Source organism: Acomys minous (assembly GCF_964271855.1).
Source record: "Acomys minous genome assembly, chromosome: 15".
Lineage (NCBI taxonomy): Eukaryota > Metazoa > Chordata > Mammalia > Rodentia > Muridae > Acomys > Acomys minous.
In genome coordinates, this window is record NC_140497.1 from 47,766,834 (window position 1) to 47,783,511 (window position 16,678).

General features: G+C 43.0%; 1 protein-coding gene and 1 pseudogene across 6 annotated transcripts in view; both read right to left on the reverse strand.

Annotated features, from left to right (window-relative positions):
* Positions 1-16,678, reverse strand: part of PALLD (palladin, cytoskeletal associated protein) — a 400,257-nt gene that overhangs the window by 163,291 nt on the left and 220,288 nt on the right. For all 5 annotated transcript variants that reach the window (XM_084759530.1, XM_084759531.1, XM_084759534.1 and 2 more), the window contains one exon: positions 16,047-16,389. In XM_084759530.1, the coding sequence (XP_084615656.1) occupies positions 16,047-16,389 (343 nt within the window). The remainder of the gene's footprint in view (positions 1-16,046; positions 16,390-16,678) is intronic.
* LOC311584856 (large ribosomal subunit protein eL19-like) lies at positions 9,160-11,630 on the reverse strand (annotated as a pseudogene). Its single transcript has one exon. The product of its transcript is annotated as a large ribosomal subunit protein eL19-like (transcript).

Below are 16,678 nucleotides of genomic sequence, written 5' to 3' on the forward strand. Positions count from 1 at the left end.
TAAGCTGCCATGGAAGTACCAGAAATAGAATTTGGGTTCTCTGGAAGAGCAGACAGTGCTCATAACCACTGATCTATCCCCCCAGGCTCCAAGATACAAGTTTGCAAAACATCTACAAAGTGCTGGGTGTGGTGGCACACACCTATAATCCTAGCACTCAGGAGGCAGAGGCAGGTGGATCGCTGTGAGTTCGAGGCCAGCCTGGTCTACAAAGCGAGTCCAGGACAGCCAAGGCTAACACAGAGAGACCCTGTCTTGAAAAACAAAAAAACATTTTACTTTTCATTGATTGTTAATATCTAAGTCAGGCTAATATTTTATAATTAAAAAGAAAGACCATATGCTGCTTATCATATTGGTGGTAATTTTTAATACTTCCCAAATTTTCAGAAAAAAAATAGGTTGGTAATGGTTAATAGGACTTTGTGTGAGTGTGTGTGAAATCACAAGTTAAGAATATGCTCTTGAGGCTGGTGAGGTGGCCCAGTGGTTAAGACACTGGCTGCTCTTCCAGAGGACCTGGGTTCAATCCCACCAATCACATGGCAGCTTACAACCTTCTACTGCTCCTGTTTCAGGAGATCCGATGCTGTTTTCTGGCCTCTGAGGGAACCAAGCACAGAGGTGGTGAACAGGCATCCATACACACACACACACACACACACACACACACACACACACACACACACACACACAGTCTCTCTGTCTTTAGGCCAAGCTGGCCTAGAACTAAGAGCAATCTTTTTGCCTATTTGTTTGTTGATTTGATGATTGATTGTGTTTGACAGTGTTTTGCTATGTAGCCAAGGCTGACTTCCGGGCTGGATAATCTCTCACCTCAACCTTATTATAAGTCAGTTCAAGCCGTTCATTTGCCCCTGGGTACTCCAATCTTTAGTAAGAAAATGAGGGCAAAGGGAAGAGGAGAAGGATGCAGGTCAGTGTCAGCCTGCATACTGCTTCTTTACAGGATGAGATGTAGCAGAACAGGAAGAGTCATCCTAACGCTGTCTAGGCTGGTTGTTGAAATGCTTGGAGGGCTCCAGCCTTTCAAAAAGTAAGGGTGACAAGTGTAAGCATTCAGCCTTTAGCCACTGGAGTGCAACATGCCTCACCAAACGCTCTTCCTAGTAGTTTGTTAACTGTTTTCTGCACGACCTCATATCTAAATGTGTCCATGAGAACACACTATTGGTTAACTTTTCTAACTCACCCTCTATAGCCAGACACCACCACATCCCTCCTCTCTGATATTTCATTTACTAGAGTCTCTATGCCTCTGTATATATTTTCCAGTAACTCCAAGGTGGTTTGAATGAAAAGCAAACATTTCTCCTAGTTGGCAAATTATTATTTTTTTCTATTCATTCTCCCTCTCTCTCCCTCCTTCCTCATTTTAAGGTAGTAGGAGAAAAATGAACACAATATGGGAAGAACTCACTGCTGGTTTTTTTGCAAGGATTCCAAGTTGTCTACCAAGAAACCTGATATATGCCCAAGCAACAAAGGATTCATTGTTAATGTTCTTGTAATAACAAAAACATTGTCTGGCCCTGTGGCATGTCCTAGGCTGTACATTATTTCACGAGACCACAATCCTGTGAAGTTGGCACTGCCACAATTCCCTCTTCCTGACAAAGACACCATGTTTTGGGGTTAGCAAACAGCTCACCCAAGGTCACCTACTAGGGAGGCAAGAGTCTGTCTTTGTCCTACACGGATGCCTTTGGCTGGAAAGAATTTTATTTAAAAACAAGTTCCAAGTTTATGTGTCACCAACTGACACATACCTAAACAGTGGATTGAATGGATATGTTTATTTTTGTTCCTTCTTTAATTCCTAAAAGAATGAAAGTCTAGTAACTAGAGCCCATATGTTTCCCGGAATTAAGAGTGAGTGGATGGACCACCATTGCCTTCGAAGGAGAGAAAAGAAGAGATCCAGAAGGTGAGGTGAACATTGACACTAATCGGAGCAAGGGGAACTTCGAGTGCTGAGTAGGTCCCAATGCAGAGGAAAGAGATGGGGCTGAAGCCAAGAGGGGTATCTGACAGTTTGGAGAACAGCTCTACTCCCCATGCCTCGAAGCTAGTCAGCCATCTCTCCTCTGCCACTTGAGGAGATAGCAAGCTCACACCATGGAACTGCACAGGCAGAAGAGCTTCAGGCCCAAAAATGCTTGGCACAGCAGCATTGGGCTTTAACTCAGCTGGTAGAATGCTCGCTTACAGTGTCTTAGGTTTGATATCAACACAGCCCCACATAAACTGGGCATGGTAGTGCATGCCTGAAATCACAGCACTGGGAGGTGAACTCATAGCGATCAGAAGTTCAGGATTAATCTCAGCTACACAAGAAGTTCTAGACTAATCTCTGACACAAGACTTTGTCGCACAAAGAAAAGCAGAAAAAAAAAAAGAAGAATTAAATGGATGTGCATATAATTTTCATGCTAAGAGATGAAAGCCAGTCCTTTTCTATGAATTAACTTCCAAATTTTGTCTGTAGCTTCTCTCCTCCGCAAGCCTTTCCTAGTGTACAGGGTACCAGTTTATAAATTCCAATGAAGCATATACTTGCAGTCAGGATTTTGGTGCCAAAGGTCATGAAAGGGGGTATGGAAAGCTTTGATCATGAAATTTAGTTTAAATAAACACAGACATAAAGGAAATTTAAGGGATGGAGATAGTACAGGGAAAAGCATAGAAAGGAAAAAGAAATGACCACCAGCAAATAGCCTTTCTCCTTAAGAAAATAAAAATCCCAGCGATTGTTATCTGTAATGAGAAAAAAGGGCACCCTCTACTGCAGTCATGAAGCACAACAGCGTGCCATAAAAAACAGAACGAGAAGAAAGATTTGTGAACTAACAACATGAAAACTTGAACTCAGCAGGCATATTAGAAGACTGAGGCAAAGAACACTACAGGAAGTCCACTAAAAATTATAACCATGCTGGGGAGGGATTTGGAGAGGAAGGGTGTTTGCGGCCACCAAGCCTGCCCATCTGAGTTTAATCCCCAGGACCCTACGGTGGAAGGAGAAAAAACAGACTTGTACAAGTTGTCTTCTGAGCATCATGTGTGGACCATGGGTCAGGGACACCCACACACATAGACACCCACACAAATAAATAAAAATATATAGTGAAAAAAAACAGAGAGAAAAAGAAAGAGAGGGAGGGGAGAGAGAGGGAGAGAGAGGAGGGGGAGAAGAGAGGGAGAGAGAGAGAGAGAGAGAGAGAGAGAGAGAGAGAGAGAGAGAGAAAGAAGAAGAAGAAGAAGGAGGAGGAAGAGGAGGAGGAGGAGGAAGAGGAGGAGGAGGAGGAGGAAGAGGAGGAGGAGGGAGATATTGAGGGGTATGACTAAGAATTGGCTGGCTCTAGGACCTGCCTCTTCTGGAGTTTCATGTGAGTTCTTGGGACGGAGCACAGATCATTGAGCTTTCGTGGTAAGCTCATTACTGAGTTATTTCTTCAGCTCTATACGAAAGGGTCTTTTTGCTTGTTTGTTTGGGTTCTTTCTTTCTTTCTTTCTTTCTTTCTTTTTTTCTTTTTTGAGACAAGGTTTCTTTGTGTGGTCCTGGGTGTCCTGGAACTCACTCTGTAGACCAGGGTCATCTCGAACTTACAGAGATTCACCTGCCTCTGTCTCCTGAGTGCTGGGACTAAAGGCATGCCACACCACCACCTGGCCATTTACAAATTTTAACACGACCTTATTACAAGTTTCAAATAGAGATATTAGAAAACAAGTAATATTTAAAGAGAAGAGACCCAGTGATACAGGACTCTGAATTTGAGGCAGGGGGAATAGATGGCTGGAGGCTTGTCCGGGCTACAGGATCAGTTCAAGTTCAAGTTGGCCAAGATGGCTTGAAAGTGAGAAGTAGAAAAAAGGTTGGGGATGGACAGCAGTCCAGAGCATATGAGAAGGTGTGGGTTCAGTCCCCGCTACAGACAGAAGGCAAGGAGAGGTCAGGTGCTTGCAGAAAAACAAGAAGAAAAAAGTTCATATAAGCAAAGACCAGAAGCTGGATGGCTATGACCCGTTACTATAGTGCTAAAATGTTTTCTACTAGAAAGTAGAATTGGAAGGAGTCGTCGCAATATTTTTAGAGAAAAGCCGTAATTTTTTAACCCAGCTAAGCTTTCAGTTCAGAGGTGGGGGGGGGGGGAACCAAACAAAAACAAAAGCAAAAAACAAATCAATTATTTTTTTTTTTCAGATGAGCTAATGTGCTGGGCACCTTTTCTTTGAAAGCTAAGGTCTTGCTCTTTAGCAAAGGAGAGAATAAAAGGCATCTGGGAATCAGAAGAGGAAAAAGCCAGCTGGAATCTCAAGATAATGATAAGGGAAAGTCCCACGGGGGTGATAGACAACCCTGGGAGCATTTCTTACACTCAAGGGACAGCACTTTTACAACAGGAAAATATCATAAAGAAATAACATTTAAAAAGATGCTGGAGAACGGTGAGTGGTTTGGTGGTCCCAGGGACACAAAGACGGAGACAGTTCAGTGTGGAAACAACACGTCATGCCAAGACTAGACAAACAAGACTGGTTGATAAGTGAGTACCAGGCCCAAACATTTCAATCCTAAACACTGGATCTACTATATTTGCATAAAGTCTCCAAAGTCAAGTTTTTATAATTTATGTCATTCTGTGCTTCATCATGTCCTTGTGAGAAATAATGATGTCATATGAGTAGTGACAATGAATTTCTGGGCGGGGGGGGGGGGAGGTGGTGGTGGAGTGGGAGTGCTGAAAATGTCTACATATTAGGACAAAGTGACTGGTGGCAATGACCAGGTCTGTCAGAAACCTAGCAGATGGTTCTGTTGGGAGCTGAGTGTCCAGCTTATGGTGGGGACTCTCGGCCGGCCACTGCACACGATAGCTTTCTACCTTTTGTAAGCATCCTAGGATGCTGTGGTCAGACTTTAAACAGTGTTGTGAAATACATGCAAGGTCAGAAGAACTCAGAAACACACATACTTCACTTCCCAGCATAAGGAGGGTTGTCGCTTGTATATTCTATATGAACAAAGCACACGGAAGAGATTTGAAGCCAGGAGGGAAAAAGGTCTGGTTGACCCCGGGTTTCTATTTGATAAATTGCTTATAGCCAAATGGAATTTGGTTAGCAAAGATGTGTGGGGTTATTTTACTCTGATTCCAGAACATGGGGAGTAATTTAATCTGATAAAGACATGGAAGAAAAAAATGGACTCAAAACTGCATCCGTCACAGGCAAAGTGTTAGAGTAACCTTTGATGGCCTTTTAGGGAACGGCATTGAACTCGGGCCAGCCACGAGACCTCTTAGCCTTATCCCTCATCTCTACCTTGCAGAATGACCTCTTCAAGGCACCACAGTCTCACATCATCAGACACCCGCCCAATGCCAAGCAAAAGCACGCCACTTGCTCTCAGCGTAGGACCAGGCAGAACGCCCTCTGGCGTGAATCCTGATACTGTTCACGTTTCCTCTCACCAAAACGACTCAGAACATAGTAGACAAAGGTTGAATGAGCACTTCATTCCATTTCACTTCCAGTTGTTACTGGAATCCAATCCTGACATTATCAGCTGCCACAAGAGTGTAAGACATATGCCATCACAGAGAGCATCCCTAGCGCAAACAGACTGATGAAATGCAAATCCACCCCTTCTCCAGCTAATGCCCTGTGAGATGGAGTGACCTAACATATCTCTGCCACTTTTTTGGTGACATAATTATTTCTCTTTAGGTAGGCAGCTCTTCAGCATCTTAAAGTCTTTGGCTGATCTGGAGCTTGCTATGTAGTACAGGCTGGCCTTAAATCCTTGGCAATCCTCCTGCCTCAGCCTCCTGAGTACTGGGATTATACACATGCATTACCACACCCATCCAGAAAAATTTGATGATGATGGCAATAACCAAGCAAAATCCTGTTGTCAAAGATAGAATAATTAGAACAAAAGGGAAGTAAAAGCTCTTGCTATTATTCTAGAATGACCTATCACAAATAATTCTCTTTATGTATAAAACTATTTTGTGATGGGATAAAAATAAAGGTGAAATAAAAATGTGAATATTTTATGTTTCACTTAGAGATTACTTACTTAACCAAAACAAAGCAACAACTACTAAGGAAAGAAGGGGGCAGACATAAAAACATAGTCATATGAAACAAGAACTTACCCATAGGCTAAAACCATTTCAAAATTTAAGCTACAAGCTCCATTTTAGAAATTACACAGAGGAAAGCAATCACATATTTTGTATTGCTTTGTAATGAAGCCATCTTTTATGGCTATGCACACACATATATTTTTGCTACAGACATTATTGTGCATAATGGTACATCCTTGAAACCAGATGGCATATGAATTATTCTAACCAAGACCCCCCCCCCCAAAAAAAAGAAAAGAAAAAAGAGGGCAAGAACCTATTTGTGGCCTTTCCAGAAGTCTTTCACAGCTGTCACTTTTAATGGTGATGGTAAGAAACAGCCCTTTTGAAATTGTAGGTGAGGCATAGGAATAGTTACCAGGATCTTACCTATGTATAAACTCTGCTGAGCAACAGAGAAGAACACTGTGGAGGTGAGGCTGCATGGATAACAAAGGCCTTGTTCAGTGCTGTTTAGAGCAGTCCAACAGTTAGCATCCTTGAAAACTCTTTCAAGAACCACATGCATCTTGACAGTGGTCAGAAGGCCTGGGCCTGACATAGTTTGGCAGCAAGGCCTGAAGTTCTGATTGCAAAGAATTTATAGTTTCCTTTTGAGTAATGAAGCCAGTGTGTGCTTACATTTAAATGGGACCTATCCAGCCACCCTATTTTACGAGATCTAAATATTTCATCAAATAAGTTTAATATGTGTATTATTCTTAAAAATTGAATGAAAGAATATATAATACTTTGCCACATATGGAAAAGGTTTAAAAAAAAAAAAAGGAATGTCATTGACTCTAGTGTTTATCCACCAGGTTCGTGTAATTCTAAGCTCAGTCAAGGAAGGAAACAGTCATTCTCGGGTTCGCTGAGGAAAGGAATTGTCTGCTTTTACACGTGTAAGTGGGACCAACTAAAACAAGCCCGGCTGTTACTAATGTTCTCACTGTTGGATGATGTATTGGCTTGAATGAAAAACTTACATGTCCACAGAATGAAAAAATAAATAAATAACTGGCAACCTAATATAGTTCAGTCTATAGTAGACAGAAAAAAATTCTCAGAGTCACAGTGGTAGACACGGAATGAAATTCAATAAGTACGACTCAGGCAGTCATTAGCTGAGAATAATTATCTTAAAATAGCCAAATGTAGGAAATAAGCTTGTTTGATAAAAACCTCAAGCCAGGATCTCACTTGGCTAGAAGAGGTCAGGAATGACAAGATGGATCATGGCGCTGAAATGTAATGAAATAAATAGGGGCGCAAAGAGAAGTGGAAATTATGTTGGCTAAGACCCTGTTGAAGCCTCACCAGGGACAATCTTAGCCACTCTCTGTTTGGAGGAAAGTAATCCCGGATGGTGCCTGGCCCACCTGCCGGTGCAGCTCGCATCCCTGTGGCTTTCTTCTTTCTTACTGTTCTCTGTTCTGTGGCATCTTCTGGAGCCTTTTTCTAGATGTCTTGACCTTTTCTAACCTGCTTTGTCTCCACTGAAACCTGGCTTTTCCCAGGGATGCTACTAGCCCCTTATGGTCCGCCCCCCCTCAGCAGGAGGTTTCTCCCTGGTCTGTGTTTCCCACAGCCACTCTTAGTAGGACTGCTATCATCGCTCAATGTCTGCTTCCCCTGTGAGGTTCCTGTGCCCCACCCTACAATCACTCTCTTTCCTGCTGTCATCGACAACCTTGGCCATTTCCTCACTTTTCTCAATGACTTTGCTACTTAGCCCTTGGGCTTGTGGCACACCTTTGGCCACCATCCACGCCTGTGCTCCCTCTAGCATCTTGATCTGCTGGACACGGCCCCTATGCCTGTGGCCTCCGTTTCCACTTGAGCTACCCACTCAAACTGACATGCCTTGAGTTCCCACATCACTTGGGAGGCACTTGTCTGCGGATTGTGAACTTAGCTAGTCCCCTCTTTGGTCATCAGTGGTATTCCTTTCTAATCTCACTCTGCCTTGAGGCATGCTTTCTCCTGGTATAACGTGCATTATCTTGGACTCTCAGTCTCCTCTATCTGGGAGACTTTCCCCCTTTATCCGGGCACTGCATGTGTGATGTTTTAAAAGACACTCTTTACTGATATTCAAATTCAGCACAGCGGCACCCTAATAGTTCTAGGCTTGCTACTGTATACATACTCTGCTTCTACCCTCTGGCTGATAGAAAGGCATCAAAACAGTGCACTGAATCTAATATGGGACTCCATTACTTTCTTTTTTAAGAAACTTTTTTTTTAGATTTATTATTTATTTATTATTATGTATCCAGTGTTCTGCTTGCATGTACACCTGCAGGCCAGAAGAGGGCATCAGATCACATTATAGATGTTTGTGAGCTACCATGTGGTTGCTGGGAATTGAACTCAGGACCCCTGGAAGAGCAGTCAGTGCTCTTAACCTCTGATCCATCTCTCCAGCCCCCTCCATCACTTTCTAGTATGATCTCTTCATTGCTGGGAAGTAAAAATTCATCCATCTGTATTCTTCATCCTTGCGCATCATTCTCCAGTGCATAATTTAGTCTCTATAATTCAACATATTTATTTATTTACTTTTATGTCTATGAACTTAAAAAAAAGATTTATTTATTTATTATGTATACAGTGCTCTGCCTGCATGTACAACTGCAGGCCAGAAGGGGGCATCAGATCTCATTATAGATAGTTATGAACCATGATGAAGTTGCTGGGAATTGAACTCAGGACCTCTAGAAGAACAGTCAGTGTTCTTAGCCTCTGAGCCATCTCTCCAGCCCTGTGTATAAACTTTTGCTTGCCTGTGTGGATATATACCAGGAGTGTGCCTGATGCCCAAGGAGGCCAGATCCCCTGGATCTAGAGTTATGAGTGGCCATGAATGACAGCAGTGCTCTGAACTTTAAGCTATCTCTCCTGTCCAATTCTTGGCCACATGGCTATGTAGCTTTATCTCAGCTGCCTCCCTTTCAAAAAAATATCTTTATCATATTTTCAACTTCATAAATTCTTTTTTCTTTTCTTTCTTTTTTTTTTTTTTTTGACAAAGGCTGGTTTTATTTTAATGCCTGATCCTCATAGCCAGGCTACTACATACAGACACAAGGGAAGCTTCATTTTTTGGTCTCCTCCTCCTTGGATAGGGTCTTGATGACCTCCTCCTTCTCGGCCTGGAGGCGCTCCTGCCTGTACTTGCGTGCTTCCTTGGTCTTAGACCTGCGAGCCTCAGCTTGGTCAGCCAGGAGCTTCTTGCGGGCCTTGTTTGCCTTCAGCTTGTGGATGTGCCCACGCAAATCCGCTTGTTTTTGAGCATGTTCCCTTGGACCTTCAGGTACAGGCTTTGATACATATGGCGGTTAATTTTCTTAGATTCGAGGTATCACCTCAGCAGTCAGTACAGGATCTTGGCCCTTCTTATCCAGGTCACCTTGTCCGGCATGCGGGCAATGGCAATACCTTTCCACTTCCTTATGCCCATCTGTCTGCCCTTCTCTCGAGCCAAGGTGTTTTTCCGGCATCGAGCCCGGGAATGGACAGTCACAGGCTTCAGCATGATCAGCCCATCCTTGATCAGCTTCTAGACTTGCTGACAGGAGTTGGCATTGGCGATTCCATTGGTCTCATTGGGGTACAACCAGACCTTCTCCCCGCCTCCCCCAACTGCAGCGGAGGACACTGGAGGCAAGCCTCTTCTGTAACCTGGGCATACTCACGGCTGCGGATGCAGCAGCGAAAGGAAGGAGCTTCCCAAAGCAACTCTTATAAACATTTAGACAAGAAGAAATGAAAATGTTGAAGATATTTGTATCCTATGTTCTTTCATGTAAAGCACCAGATAAAGGTTGAATATATTGCGGTGTTTTTTTTTTTTTTTTGGAAAGCGGTGGCAGAGTACTTCTAACGTAGGTAGGATTTTTTTTAAGTATAATAGACACTAATAAGACTTTGAGCTACAGACCAAGGATTCAGTCTCATGGAAATGCACTTACACACTGGCGTACCTGAGTGGTGTGATCCCTGTGCAAAGAATGTGACACTGCACTGGAGCCAGCATTTCCATGAAAAAAAAAATTAGGGGAAAGACTATATCAAAATGTTATTTCTTAGCTAAAAGTTCATACTTCAGGAAGTTCCTTGATTAGACTTCCCACCTCAGGGAGGAGTTGTTTTAGAAGAGATCCAACACTAACACTGTTAATGTAAAGTTGTCACCGCAGGGTATTTACAAAGCAGTTATACATCCAGATGGCCAGCTGGTCTACCTGGGGCCATCCATCATTTCTGCTGCATTTTTTTCCTAAGCCTGTTGGGTGAGTGTGTATATGTATGTGTGATTTTATAAAACCAAATGTGCCCCATTTCTGCCTCTAATGTTTCTGCCCCAATTCCCCTCTAATGTTATTCTGAGGGTCCCTTTGGTTTTACTATTGCTAAAACACTCTTTGGCTATTCTTTGAAGACAATAAAAATCACTCAAGCAGGAATGGAGGCTGACGAATATTAAATTTTTAAAATCAAAAGTGTGTGTCCCATCCCAGCAATCACTAGGCTATAGCTTACTCAAAGCTAATGCTCTTACCTCTTTCATTTTTGGGTCCAAAATTTCCCAGCATTCTGCAGGCACTCAAAATAGTGAGATAATGACATGTTCTGGGTTTAAAGTATGTTCGTGTGCATGTAGGCATCTTTTCCTTGTCACCTGATGATTACTAGTCTCTGGCTGTTTACACCGTATATTTCCCCCTGCATTGTTTAGCTTCCTTTCACTCTCCTTGCCTTTCATAGTTTTTTAAAAATTCTTTTTATTTTTTATTTTTTGGTTTTGAATCTACCAGATAAGTCTTATGCTAAACAGAATCTGGGCAACCATTTTAATTCTCCCATTGAACGGTGATATAATGAGATCTTGAACCCTAACTAGGAGAGGTTAAAGGGTGGAAAAATGTTCAGCTTTTAAAGTTATGCCGCCCAGCCAGACATTGGAGTTTGAGCTTCGGTCCAACATAAACAGGACAGGAAGGGAGTAACACAGGAGCCTGCAACCCTTCATCGGAGTCTGCAATCTGACGGGGTGTTAACACGTCAAGAGAGCACACACCTTGAGACGGCAGTTCGATTGTACCCAGGCCAACTAATGCTGCAAGTGTTTTTGCTAGAGACTGGACCTGTCCTATCTTTTCAGACAGCTCATTTTTCTCCACAGTGGGTTAAAGCAAGGTGTCAATCAAATGGGAGCATTGGAGAGAATAAGGAAGGGAGTTAAGTAACTGGATGATTTTTTTCTATGTGATTCTAGTCTATGGAATATGTGTTTGTATTTATTCTGTGCCCCACTCGTGTGTGTGTGTGTGTGTGTGTGTGTGTGTGTGTGTGTCTGTGTATGCAGGCATGTGTGTGTGTGTGTGTGTGTGTGTGTCTGTGTATGCAGGCATGTGTGTGTGTGTGTGTCTGTGTATGCAGGCATGTGTGTGTGTGTGTGTGTGTGTGTGTGTCTGTGTATGCAGGCATGTGTGTGTGTGTGTGTGTGTGTCTGTGTGTCTGTGTGTCTGTGTATGCAGGCATGTGTGTGTGTATCTGTGTATGCAGGCATGTGTGTGTGTGTGTGTGTGTTAGTATGGAAGTGTCACATATGTGCACCAGTATGTATCGTCAAGAGGAGTACTTTGAATGTGGGTGTTCTTCCTTGGCTTCTCTCCACATTTATTTTTGAGACAGAGTCTTGAACCCAAAGATCATTAGTCAGCTGGATGTTCTGGCCAGTGAGTTTCACGGACCCTCCTGTCTCTGTTCCCCTCTCCAGTGCTGAGGTTACAGGAGAGTTGTCATTGTGCCTGATACTTTACGTGGGTTCTGGAGATCTGAACTCAGGCTTGCACAGCAGGTATTCTTCCCATGAAGCCATTTCTCTAGCTTTAATTGTTTTTATTTTTTATTTTATTTATTTATTTATTTATTTATTTATTTATTTATTTATTTTCTTGCGATAAGGTTTCTTATAGTTAGGTCAATCCCAAGCTGGCCTTGAACTAGCTATATAGCTGAAGATGACCTTGAACTTCGGATTCTCCTGCCTCTACAGGCATAGACTTTCATGCTTAGCTTCATGCTCATGTTGTGGGTGGGATTCAGGGCCATCTGCGTGGCTGCTAAGTCCTAGACTAAGTGAGTGACAGTTCTAGGTCCTCATGTGGGAGTTCCGCTGAATTCTTCACATCCATTCAGTTACTAGCAGCGCAAGAGAGAAGCAGTAGCAACTGGAAATGTATTATATAGGCTAACAATGCTGGAACTGGTGGGGTTTGAAAAGAGAAGGACTACAGGTATTTTCAGAAGAATTAAGCAGAATAAACGAGGTGGGTGGCGTTAAAAGTGGGAGCTCTCTCTCTCATTTGTTGCTTTACTCTTGCTTCATTCATTCAAAAGTATTGATTAACATCTACTACAAAAGGCTGAATAAAGACAACAAAAGTCCCCACCCTCACAGTGGCATCACTATACAAAGCCAAAGCAAGTAAATAGCCATCAGAAGTAATCGTGTTCTGTGTAGTAATTAAATGGGGGAGCGGCTGGGGAAGGGGATGGCACTAAGTTGAGATTTGATAGGCAAGAAGGGGCCATCTTTTATTGCATTCCAAGCGTAGAAGATTGCAGACAAAGGAGCAACTTGTCCTTCAGTGTGTGTCTAGGAATGTGGGGGGACCCATAAGGAGCTTCCAAACATAAAAAGCCTGGTACAGTTAAGTCACTGATAGAATGACACTAGCTACTATTTCGACTTCTCTCTCTCTCTCTCTCTCTCTCTCTCTCTCTCTCTCTCTCTCTCTCTGTCTCTCTCTCTCTCTCACACACACACACACCACCTCTAACTTCTGTATATGCAGGAAAGGACAATTCTCTATTTTAGACAGTACCAGCTATACAAAGCATAGCTTCAGTTTGTCAGTCTTAAAATCCGGGCTACCTTGCTGGTTCAGTCTCATCCTGTTTCCGGGATAAGCACCATGACCAGAAACAACTCAAGAGAGGACCAGATTTATCTTAGCTTACTGGTCACAATTCATCATTGAGGGAAGTCAGGGCTGGAACTCAAGCAGGAACGTGAAGCAGAAACGATGGAGAAAGCTGCTTTGCTGCCTCGCTCTGGCTTAAGCTTAGCAAGCTTTCTCTTTCATCTAGGGCCACTTGCCCAGGGAATGGTACCGCCCACAGTGGGCGAGGCACTCCTACATCAATTAGCAATCAAGGCAATCCCTCAGAGACATACTAATAGGCCAATGTAATCCAGGCAATTCCTTTCTCGGATGAATCTAGACTATGTCAAGTTGACCGTTAAAGCCAAGAGGGATACTTGCTGAGAAAAAGTGTTTAGGATATGCCCCTCCCTTGAGACAAGAATTTCAGGGTATCTAAGGGTGGGTGTAGGAAGACAGAAGCAAAGGCAGTAAAAGTAATTACATAAAAAGACTGATTCAACTTGAGATCTTTTTTTTTTTTAAACATCAACACAGGAAACACTAATCCTTTTTTCTTCCCCTTTGGAGACTAGAGGAAGAGCAAGTAGGAAGAACGGGGGCAAAGAGAGCTGTTGAGTTAACATGGAAAAATATTTTTTTCAACCATTTCATTATCAAAAGGGCATGGACTTTTACGGCCGTGTGTGTATTTTTGGCACTCTACTGGAAAGTAAGAATTTTATCTGCTGACCCAATTGTTTCTGGGTGTTAAGCGTCATCCTTCATTAACCCCCTCTTTGATTTCTCATTTTTGCTGGCTCTGGTATAGATTGTGCCTGCCTCCTGCCCATAAGGAAGAAGAGGAAGACAGAAAAGGAGAGCAAGGCATGGGGCTTGGAAACAGTACATTGTGATGTCTGCATTGCTTTAGTTGCATCTAGAAGGTAAGCACAGGGGCAAACATGGTCACACTGTTGTTTGACGCTCTGCCAACCAGCCACTGGGTTGCCATTCACAAATTTCCTATGGATTCCAGGCAGAACCACACCTCTGAAGGATGACTTTTTTTTAAAAAATGAAATACAGAGAAAAGACCCAGTAACAGACTTATTTGGTGCGAAGATAGAATGAAATGAATAGTTGAGAAGTTGGGTTTATCCGTCCTTTCTTCCTGTTTGCCTCAGGAAAGGATATGATTTAAGCAAATTATGTCATTACCTTTGAAATCTGTTCTTAGGCAACTCAGCCATTTAATAACTACAGACTTATTATTATTTTCTTTTTTTTTTTTTTAGACCAGGCCCCACCATACATACAAGCACAGCCATGCAGCCGAAAGCTGAAGAGCTGCTGAAGTGCCTGAGATAAGAAGGGCTGTAAATGCTGGTTCCAGCTCCTCCTGTTCACTCTCCTGTGATTTATACCCAATTTATGATGGCTATTAGAAGAGAAACACTTCACCTGATCAAGAGCACAGTCAAGACCTACTCATTAAACATATCTGCTCTTCCCCGGAAAAGTGGTCCCTGTTTCAGTCAAGGCAGGCAAATCATAATTAAAATGCAAACCTGAAATAAGTCAGTAGTGGCAATTAATTTTATGGCTGGTGGTATAAGAATGTAAATCTCTTTTATGTATGTCTTTTCTTTCTTTCTTTCTTTCTTTCTTTCTTTCTTTCTTTCTTTCTTTCTTTCTTTCTTCTTAAGCTCATTGTATCTTCCCAGGGAGAACATAGGTCTTTCACAGCATTATGCATAAACCTGGTCAGCAGCTCAAGCTACCTACCACCTTAAACACAGGAAACCAGAACAACCCAAAATGAAGAAGTGGGCAGCAATGGGTAGTTTCTTGCGATCACCTCATAAGACTTCCAGAAGCTTCATTTCATACAGCTGCCTTCCCACTTATTAAGGCGCTCTTTGAGTTGGTTTGCTTTGGGCTGAGATCCATGAAATCCCTTGGCAAACAATTAGGCGACGCATACATGTAAGGCGCGCAGCTTCTAATCAGTTCTACCATTGCCAACAGAGGAGCTGATCACAGGTGGTAGAGCGTAAGTATTTACTACTAAGCAAGCAAAGGGCTCCTGTGTGAAGAAGCCTTTCTGTTACGAGTCAAAACCATCAGACCCCATAGGGAATCCAGAGGCTTTCCTGGATGGACAGGTTTCATCCTCATGGAAAAATGAACTCAGTAAAGGATGGACATACACCCACCAGCCCACATCAGGGAACAATTAAGGGCCGTTCTGCTATGATAGAGAACCTTTTGAGTTCTATCCCTGTCTATCTCTGACTTTGTAATGGCTCCATTCATGACAGTACTGGCTGCATGGTGCCAATGGAAACAGCTCACACAAGACTTATCATCCTGAGAAAATAATAAAAATCAAACATGAACGGGAAAAATATGCTGTTCCCTGGACCTCCAAGGGCAAGGAGGCTGAGCTGTGACAGGCGCTCCTCCACCTGACAAGCCTGTCTTTGTTTTCCCTTTCCCAGCCAGGCTTTGCCACTGGGTCCCCACTCTTACTTTCTACTTTCCTCCTTCTGTTCACATCTGTGCTTTTTACAAATTCCTCCAGTTAAAAACTTTGCCCTTGGTTGAATAGAGGACTCCCAGGAGCCCTGTTCCCCATCCTGTCTGGAGAGCAGTTGCATCCTACCACAGATGTAAGGCAGTGCCCCGCACAGAAACTTTCACAGCTGTAACGAGTTACAGCGTCTAGCAGAGGCCATAGTTAAACGTGCTTCGTATTTACCTTCTTTATTTTAAATATCCCTTCTATTTTTGAAGGACCTCACTTGGCAGCCGGGTCACCTCAGCCAAGGACAACTTGCCTGTACCACACAATCCGGTTGAGGAGAAAGCTTTTTTTTTTTTCTAACCAGAGAGGAAATTGCACAGGAATATGGAAAGTATTATAAATCCATGCAGAAATACTCACAGTTTGGGTTTGGCAAGGAGAGGTGGTGGCTCCTTAGTGGGCGAAAGCAGGGCAGCTGATGTTGGAGGAGATTTACTGCCATAAGTTTTGCCATTAATCAGCCCATTGACTCCATGGCTGGGATGAACTCCATTGGTCTCCCTCTCTGCAGGATTGAATTGCATTTGAAGAGCTGCCATGCTAAGTCCTAAGTCAGCACTCTTCACCTGCTGGATTTCAGATGGTTTCTGGGATGGCAACTCATAGGAACCTGTCTCCAGGATCGGAGGGGGAGGCGGGAAGTGTTGGAAGTGGTCAGTGTTGGATTCTCCCACTGAGTCATAGCTACAGTTCTCGGTGTTGGCTAAGGAAAGGGTGGAAAAAGAGGAAAAATAAGATGATGCCCATTCAACAAATGATTTTCATGCTCATCGGCCCAGTGGGAATCCCTTGTATGTCATTAGGGCAGGGGTTCTACACTGCTGTCATGGGATATATTAGCCTCATGGCAGCTACTACTTGTCTCGTATGTCAACTGAGCTCACCTGCAGAAAAGCTACCTCCTAATTCATTAACAAAGCACATTAAGAGGTTAAGTACCTTAAGAGCATCATCAACCAAGGCACTGCAAACAGTATCAACCTAAATGCTTT